This window comes from Dictyostelium discoideum (genome assembly GCF_000004695.1).
Source record: "Dictyostelium discoideum AX4 chromosome 2 chromosome, whole genome shotgun sequence".
NCBI classification, from domain to species: domain Eukaryota; phylum Evosea; class Eumycetozoa; order Dictyosteliales; family Dictyosteliaceae; genus Dictyostelium; species Dictyostelium discoideum.
The window spans coordinates 5,940,479-5,949,805 of record NC_007088.5 but is presented as its reverse complement, the minus strand read 5'-3'; the positions used below and the strand labels follow the sequence as shown (position 1 = coordinate 5,949,805).

The following is a 9,327-nucleotide window of genomic DNA, read 5'->3' as shown; positions in this document are numbered from 1 at the left end:
TTTGTTTATCAGCTGGTAATCTATTGAAAAAGGAAGAAGATGAAGATAATTTAATGAGAGCAACCTATGGTGCACAATGGCACAGAACTCCATCCTATACATTGACTGCAAATCTAACTCAAGATTATGCAAAGTATACAAGTCATTTACAACATTCCACTAAATCTGATAGTTTTATTAGAAAGAAATTTGAAGATCATAAAAATTCAATTCAAGAATTAGAGAATCAAACAGAGATCATTGCATTGTTACCAACCAATAATTTACCATCGGGTAAAATAGCAGAGATTGCATCGTTGACAGTGTTGATGAACGATTTGGATGCTTTGATGGCCAATAGAGAATCGATAGCAGAGAAACTAAAGAATCTTTGCAAGAAGGATGATATCACTTTGAAACTTTTATCACCTCAAAAGGATAAATCTTTAATTTACGCAGAGGAAATCCAAAAATACGAACCACTTCAAATGTCTTTGAATGAGAGTTTCTTGAAACAACAAAAACTCATTGAAGATATTAGAAAAGAGAATGAGAAATTCACAAATCAAAAATCAAAACAAGGTAATCAAAGAGAGGAAATCCTTCAAAAGTATGCAAATGCTTACAAAGTCTACAATGAGTTAAAGGCAAACTTGGATGAAGGTACTCAATTCTATTTGAATTTCCAAGAGATTTTAAATAAATTTTTAAATAGATGTAAAGATTTCACCACTGGTAGAGAGAATGAAAAAATTGAATTAAAAAGACAAATTGAAGCTGGTGTTAATCCACATTCACCTTTAACTTCACCTTCTCCATCTTTACAATCACCAGTTAATAATTATCCAAATCAATTCTCTTCACCACAATATCATACTTCACCAAATCAACAACAACAACAACAACAACAATATGTACCATCATCTCAACCACCACCACAATACTCTTATAATCCACAACCATATCAACCACCACAACAATTTGGTGGACCATTACCACCACCACAATCTTTTTCTGCTCCACCACCACCACAATCTTTTACTGCTCCACCACCTTATAATTCAAATAATAAACATTATTAAGTTTATTTAAAAAATAATAAAAAAAAAAAAATAAAAAAAAGATAATAATAATAATTTTAACTTTTTTTTTTTTTTTTAAAAATAAAATAAAATAAAATTTATTTTTTTATTATTTATTATTTATTTATTATTTATTGTTTGACTAATTTTACAATAATCCTTTTTTTTTATTACAATTTAATTTCATAATTATTTTATTTTATTTTATTTTATTTACTTTCAATTAATTCTAAATTAAAACCTTCTGGTAAAGTTTTAAAAGAAATGAAATTTAAAGAATTTGAAAGCTTTGTAATATCAAAAGAGAAACAATTAACTTTTGATCTAATAGCAGTGATTTGTTTTTCAGGTTCATTTGGTGAAACGGTTGTTAATGTATAATACTCCTTTTTAAGATAAGTACCAAAACGATACCATGCTGGTTCATTTTCATAAATGATTGATTTCTCTTCTAATAATTTCTTTTTAACTTCAGTATTATTCAAACCTAACATTTGTTTTGGTGTAAAATGTGCAAAACCTAAATTTGCAACAGAATTTCTTTTACAGTCTACTAAACTTCTCCAAATTAAATTGTTTACAATCTCTTGATTTGAAGGTAATGTAAAAATACGTGCATCAAAATGTGGTGTGCAAGTCTCTAATAATTTGATTAAATTCAATTCGGTATCTTTATCATATTGTGCATTGGTAATTGATTTAAAGAATACGGTGGATGCTAAACCAGATGAGAGAGAAATCAATTTTTGAACTTTACCAGAGTATGCTAAATTTGGGATTTCTTTACCTTCTTCCAAGGTTGATTCATCAATTGATGGAAAACACATGGTAATCTCGTCACTGAATGTGTAAATACAAGTTGGCATGAATGTCTTTAATAACACTGTTGACGTTTCAATCATTGCATTATGAATTCTAATATCGTGAGGTTTATTAAAGTTTTTGGTAAATTTTGAGAATGAATGACCATCTAATCTAATAATGAATGGTTTATTCTTTTCAATTTGAATTTTCATATCATCTTCATATGATTTCATACGGTCTCCTAATAATTCCATATCTTTTTTTTTATCTTTTGTTTCCATTTTTTTTTTTTTTTATATATTAAAAAAATATTTTTATAAATAATTAATAAATTTGTTTTTTTATTTTATAACCAAAATTCTAAAAGATTTTTTTTTTTTTTTTTTTTTTTTTTTTTTGAAAAAAGTTATTGGGAAAATAACAATAAAAAAAAAATTTCTTTGAAAATTAATAAATTTGTTTTAGTTTGGTTTTTTTTTTCTGTATTTGTTTTTTAAAATAAAAAAATAAAAAAAATAAAATAAATTATTAAAAAAAAAATAAAAAAATAAAAATAAAATAAATTAAAAAATAAAAAAAATAAAAAAAATAGGCAAATAAAAAAAATTTTTAAAATTAAAATTAATAATCTAAAAAAGGGGGAAGAGCAATTATTGTTGAAAATATCACAATTCGCCGTGATAGTATAGTGGTAGTACATCAGATTGTGGCTCTGTTGACCCTGGTTCGATTCCAGGTCGCGGCACTTTTTTGTCTTTAGGTCATATATACAGGTTCGATTCTGTTAATACCAAAATGCAAAGGGTTCTCAATTATAATCTATCCAGAACCCTACAGTGGGTTGCCAATTTATTTGGGATATTAGAAATTAAAAAAAAAAAAAAAAAAGACAGTTGACAGGAGTTTTTCTTAGAATGAAGTAGCTTTAAGATTTGCTGTAAGGTCAACTTAATTGTGTGTTAACTTAATGTTTTACACATTAAAACATAGATTTATAAAATAAATTATTTACAAAATTTTTAATAAAAAGTTATTTTGTGGGATACTTAGTTTTTAATAATTTAATAAGAAAATCTTTATTTTTTTTTTATTTTTTATTTTATTTTTTTTTTTTTTTTTTGTCGTCCAAAAACCTATTTGATATGCTTTACTCATATCATTGAAAATGACTGGAAAATCAAAAGTATGATTAATTAAAAAAAAAAAAAATGGAATTTTCAAAAAATAGACTCACAAAAAAAAAAAAAATAAAAAAATATTATATAAAAAAAAAATAAATCAATTTTTTTTTTTAAAAAAATAATATAATCAATAAAAAAAAAAAAAAAAAAAAAAGATTTAAATTTTTTAAAAAAAAAAAAATTGCAAACTAGATTTTTTCTATCCCCGCAACAAAATGAAAAAAAAATAATTTAGACTATTATAAAAATAAATTTTAATTAATTTATAAGTTATTTTTTTAATATCAAGAGAGTTTTTAAAAATGAGGAAGCTTTTCAAAGAAATTTTTATTAATATCCCAAAATCAATTTTTTTTTTTTTTCTTTTTTTTTCTTTTTTTTTCTTTTTTTTTTTTTTTCATTTTGATAAACTTATTTTTATCTCGAAATATTTTTTGTTTTTTTTACCAAAAAGTCACCACACAAAAATATCAACATCTCTCTGTAAGTTAATTTGTTATTACTGGTTAATAATAAATAATAATAATAATTAAAATAATAATAATAATAATAATAATAAAATAATATAATTAATATATAATAATAATAATATATAATAAAAAAATGAATATGTAAAATGATCAATATTATTGTAATCCCCATTTATTGCTATTATCAAATTTCTATTTTTAGTTATCATTATTGATATTATTGTTTTTGTCACATTTAAAACAAAAATACTTTCACATTCAACAAAACACACGCAACCACACATTCACGTACACAAATTTTAGTTTTGGTTTAAATATGGAAAGTAAAAGAAAAAAAAAATAAGATAGGGGGGTGTGTGGTAGATATTAATAAAGGAATTTCTTTAATAGATTTTTTTTTTTCCCCCTTTTTTTTTTTTTCCATTATTTTATTTTTAATTTTTTTTTTTTTTTTTTCCTTTAGTTTTTTAGTTTACAATATCTAATAATAATAATAAGAAAAACGATAAAAATAAACAAATTTATAAATAACTTATCTATATAAAAGAATAACGGTAGTTTTTTTTTTTTTTTTTCTAAAATCAAACTAGATTACCTTTTTTTGTTTTTTTTTTTATCTTTTTTCCTTTCAAATTGAACATCGTACATAATAATATAAAAAAGAAATTAAAAATACCAATAATAAAAGTATACCTTTTCCCAATTTGTTTATGAGTAAATATAATTATACGAATTTAATAAATAAAATTTATTAATAATAATAATAATTATAATAATTTATTTAAAATAATTTTTATTGTTTATTTATTATTTTATTTTTTTTTGTTTATTTTTTTATTTTTTTTTTTTTGTTTTATTTTTCCATTTATTATTATTTTTATTTGTAATTCAATTTATTTCCTATTTATTTATTTTTTTTGCTTTTTTTTTTTTTTTTTTTTTTTTTTTTTTTTTTTTTTTTAAAAAAAAAAACCTTATAATAATAATAATAATAATAATAATAATAATAATAATAATATTTATAATAATAATAATTATAATAATTATAATAATAAAATAAATTTATACAAAAATGACATATACTGATAGTCGATATAATACTTTAAATAGAGGTAGCAAGAAAATGGACCCTCCATTCATTACTCAAGAAGTATTAGCAAGTGCAAAAATATCTAAAAAAGATAATATATTAATCAATGCAAATGCTGAGGATGGTAGTGTTCATACATTCTCTGAAGAAGAAAAAGGTAAAAATAAAAATAAAAATAAAAATAATAAAAATAAAAAAAAAAACATTTAAAATTATTCTTATATATATTAATATTAACAATATATTTTTTTTTTTTAAAAATAATAATACAATATAAAACATTTAAAATTAATGAAATTTACTTTAATAATTATACAATATATGTATAAATTTTTTTTTTTTTTTTTTTTTTTTTTTTTTTTTTTTCTAAACAATAGTTGCTTATTCAAAATTTATAACAGAAAGATTGATAGATCAAGAGGATGTTTTATCAAATTATGTTCCAATTGACCCATCAACTGATCAATTATTTGTAAATTGTACAGATGGTGTTTTACTAAAGTAATATAAAATTATATACTTATTTTTCTTTCATATTTTTATATTTATAATAATAATTAATCTATTTTTTTCTTTTTTTTTTTTTTAGTAAATTAATGGAATCATTATTTTTAACACAAGTTAATTTAAAAGGACTATGTATAAAAAATAAAATGAATCCATTTGAAATGATTCAAAATCAAAATATAGTAATTAAAAATGCAATTGAAGTTGGTTGTATTATTGTAAATATTGGTGCACAAGATTTAATGAATGCAACACCCTATTTAGTATTAGGTGTAATTTGGCAAATTATTAAAGTAATTATTATTATTATTATTATTATATAATATATTATATTTAATTATTAATCTAATTATTATTATTTTTTTTTTATAAATTAATTAATTAGCAAGGTTTATTATCAAAAGTTAATCAAAATGCAAATGAAATTTTAGAAATATTATTTGAAGAAGATTCAGTTAAAGAAGTTGATAATACACAAAATCAATCAGATGAACATTCAGCAGAGGAAATTTTATTAAGATGGGTAAATTATCATTTAGAGAAAGAAGGTTGTGAAAGAAGAATTAGTAATTTCAGTGAGGATATTCAAGATAGTGTAGTTTATTCACATTTATTTCATCAATTAGTACCAATTGAATTTGAGAATTTAGTTTCAACAATTCATTCAGAATCAAATCTATTCTCAAGAGCTGAGTTAATTACAAAGGCATGTGAAAAGATTGGTGTAAAATGTTTCCTTACACCATCTGATATTGCATTAGGTCATCCAAAATTAAATTTAGCATTGGTTGCCTCATTATTCAATTCAGAGGCTGCAATTGCAAATTTACGTAAAGAGAGGGAAGAAAAGCATAGAACTGATCAAGAGCGTTTAGAACGTGAACGTTTAGAACGTGAACGTATAGAAAGGGAGCGTTTAGAAAGGGAGCGTTTGGAACAAGAACGTTTAGAGCGTGAACGTTTAGAGAGAGAACGTTTAGAGAAACAACGACAAGAAATGGAACGTATTGAACAAGAACGTATTGAACTTGAACGTTTAGAGCGTGAACGTTTAGAACAGGAGCGTCTTGAACAGGAGCGTATTGAACGTGAACGTTTAGAGCGTGAACGTTTAGAACAAGAAAGATTAGAACAAGAGCGTCTTGAACGTGAACGTCTCGAACAGGAGCGTTTAGAATGTGAACGTTTAGAACGTGAACGTTTAGAGCAAGAGCGTCTCGAGCAAGAACGTTTAGAACGTGAGCGTATTGAACTAGAGGAATTGGAACGTATTGAACGTGAGCGTTTAGAATATGAAGAACGTGAACGTATTGAACGTGAACGTATAGAGCGTGAACGTGAAGAACTTGAAGAGCAAGAACGTCTAGAGTATGAGCGTCTCGAACAAGAACGTATTGAACGTGAAGAAATGGAGCGTATCGAACGTGAACGTATTGAACGTGAAGAATTTGAACGTCTCGAAGAAGAACGTATTGAACGTGAGCGTGAAGAAGCCTTACGTCTAGAAGCAGAAAGACTCGAAAGGGAATTACGTGAACGTGAACGTATAACTAGACAAAGTGAATTAGAACGTATAGAATACAATAAAGAATATAAAATTTGTATTAGAATTCAAAAGAGAATGATCGATGATACCTCACTCACTGATAATATGACAAAGTTAATTGGTGATATAACAGAATTGAAAAGAAATATCATTGGTGAACTTAGAAATACAACTCATCATCAAGCAGAATTGAAAAAACTTACTAAATCAATCGATCGTGTATTGGAGAATAAAAATGAAGGTAAAAAACTAAAGAAACAAAAGAAAGTAATCATTAAACCAGTTAAAGGTGTACCAAATGGTTTGGATCCAAATAAAATGAAAAACTATCAATCACTATTTTATTATCTTCAAACCAGACCAGAGGTAATGGGTAAGCTGTTATTCCTTTTAGATAGAAATCAAATGGGTAAAACTTTTGATAATCTCCTCCTTTCAATGTTTCCATATGAAATTTCACCACGTGAAGAGGATTTATTCCTAAAAGCCTTAACCGTTGGTATTGAATATCAAATTAAGTACTCTGAAACCCTACAAGATTTCCTTCAATCAGAATCGGTGCCAATGAAATTACTTTACCAATATTTTAAGAAAAAAGGGTTCAAATATTTAAAAGAGATTATAACTCCATTGATTTTAAAAGTTTTAGATCAAACTGATTTAAATTTAAATTTTGATCCTTATTGGATTCAAAAAGAGATTCAAATAGCTAAAGAATTAAAAGATGGTAAAAAGAGTGAAAAGAAAACACTAGATCAAACATTTGAACAATTGATGGCAAATAATGATGTAGTATCTATTTTCAATTCAAGATGTCTTCAATTGGTTGAGCTTGGTAATGCATTCTTAGAACGTATAACAAAATCAATTGAACAACTACCAGTTCAATTACGTTATCTTTGTAGAATAATTGCAGAGAAATCAAAATATGCTTTTCCAACCAATAATACCAACAATCACCACAATGGCGGTGGTATTTCAAGTGATGAAAGTGGTAGTACCACAGCTAATATAACTTTAAATAATAATCGTTCAAAACAATTACCAGAGAATCGTGAAAAGTATATTTCTTACTTTTTAATTATTTATCGTTTCATTATTCCAATTATTTCATCACCAGATCTTTTAAATGAATTAGTATTACTTCAACATCCATACATTACAAAACAAAGTCGTTTCAATCTATCACAATTATCACGTTTAATTCAATCGGTTTTCTCTGAAAAACCTTGGATGAATTATTTCCCAACTGTTTATCTCAATAAATGGATCATTCAAAATTCATCATCCGCTGATAAATTCCTTTGTCAAGTGGCACAAGTACCAGATTTAGATGAATTAATTCACTATAGCGAATATAATGAAATCATGTTGGAAAATAATATTAAATTTTGTTCAGTAATTAATATCTCTGAGATCATTTGGTTACATGAAACTATTCTTTCAAACTTTTATGATCTTGAAGATATTGGTACATTGAAAGAGGTCTCTGAGAAATCAATTCAAAATTTAGCAGAAAGAGCTATAAACTCAAAATTGGATAAAGGTAAATATGTTACAGCCGCAAGACAATCGACTCCAGCCATCATGACTAGTCAAAAATCACAAAATTGGCCATTGAAAAAGTATTTAGATGAAATCGATTTCCCAATTCAATTACCTGAACAAGGTGATCGTTCAATTCAACTCTCTTTTATCAATCGTTTAGATCAATTGAATGAACAATCCATTGATCTTTGGAAAGAATGTAAACTTTGGATGATCGATATCCTTTCAAAGAGTCAACCACCAAAAAAGAATGCCAATACCATTGAGATCATTCGTGAAGCTATCGATTACTTTAAAACTGGTAGTAACTCTTCAGAGAATCTATCAATAATCAATAAATCCAATGAATTAATCTCACGTTTAAGAACATTTGATCGTGATCAATGTACCGATGGTTTGGATGGTGGTGGTCCTGATAATTTCAATCTCTTCCTATTGGATGTTGAAAAAGAGTTGGCTACAATTCTAAGAAAGAATAAAGTTATGAGATCAGAGTTAACTCGTCTTCATAGTCTTTTGAAATCGATTAGAATTGATGCCGCCCCTCTTGAACATTTAACTAAATTCCAAAATGAACAACTTGAAAAAGCAATCGTAAAGAAACAATTAAAAACAACTCAATTAACTCCATTACCAAAAGATAAATCAACAATTAAACCTCATAAATTCATTCTATTGGATCTTGTAAAGAAAGGTATGATACTTCGTTGTGAATTACCAGAATCAAGTTTTAGTAAAACAAAAATTTATATCAAATCTTTAGGTCCTGGTTTATTTGAAATTGAAGCTAAATTTGGTCCAATCACAAAATCCCTACAATTAGAATTAGATGATCTCTTGGAAAAATCAAAAAATCATATTGATGAATTCCCATTAGAAGGTATAACTTTAGATGTAACTTTAACAATTCATTTATTAATGAAATTATTTAGTTTATAAACTAAAAAAAAAAAAAAAAAAAAAAAAAAAAAATCAAAACTCAATAAAACTCAATAAAAATATATTTGTAAATTATTTATATATATTAAAAAAAAAAAAAAAAAATTTATTTATTTATTTATTTTTTTATTACTTTTTATTATTTGTTTTTTTTTTTTTATATTTATATATTTTAATTATT

General features: G+C 24.6%; 3 protein-coding genes and 2 non-coding genes across 5 annotated transcripts in view; 3 read left to right on the top strand and 2 right to left on the bottom strand.

The window, feature by feature from the left end:
- The window catches only part of alxA (ALG-2 interacting protein X), a gene marked incomplete at both ends in the record, with an annotated part of 2,797 nt that extends 1,736 nt beyond the window's left edge, over positions 1–1,061 (top strand). Inside the window, one exon of the mRNA XM_638474.1 lies at positions 1–1,061. This exon is cut by the window's left edge and continues 164 nt beyond it. Coding sequence (XP_643566.1) covers positions 1–1,061 — 1,061 coding nt within the window.
- A 209-nt stretch (positions 1,062–1,270) lies between these two features.
- Positions 1,271–2,146, bottom strand: DDB_G0275625 (hypothetical protein; the record flags this gene model as incomplete). The annotated part of the gene is made up of 1 exon (XM_638473.1): positions 1,271–2,146. The coding sequence occupies one exon, from the start codon at positions 2,144–2,146 to the stop codon at positions 1,271–1,273; it is 876 nt and encodes a 291-aa protein (XP_643565.1).
- Positions 2,147–2,539: 393 nt separating this feature from the next.
- On the top strand, positions 2,540–2,610 carry tRNA-His-GUG-4. Its single transcript has one exon. It is a non-coding gene; the product is annotated as a tRNA-His (tRNA).
- A 145-nt stretch (positions 2,611–2,755) lies between these two features.
- r41 lies at positions 2,756–2,813 on the bottom strand. The gene has a single exon.
- A 1,775-nt stretch (positions 2,814–4,588) lies between these two features.
- DDB_G0275731 (Ras GTPase activation domain-containing protein) lies at positions 4,589–9,146 on the top strand (the record flags this gene model as incomplete). Its single annotated transcript, XM_638472.1, has 4 exons — positions 4,589–4,763; positions 4,984–5,107; positions 5,196–5,406; positions 5,499–9,146. 4 exons carry the CDS (start codon positions 4,589–4,591, stop codon positions 9,144–9,146), a joined length of 4,158 nt encoding a protein of 1,385 aa, XP_643564.1.
- Positions 9,147–9,327: the final 181 nt, after the last annotated feature.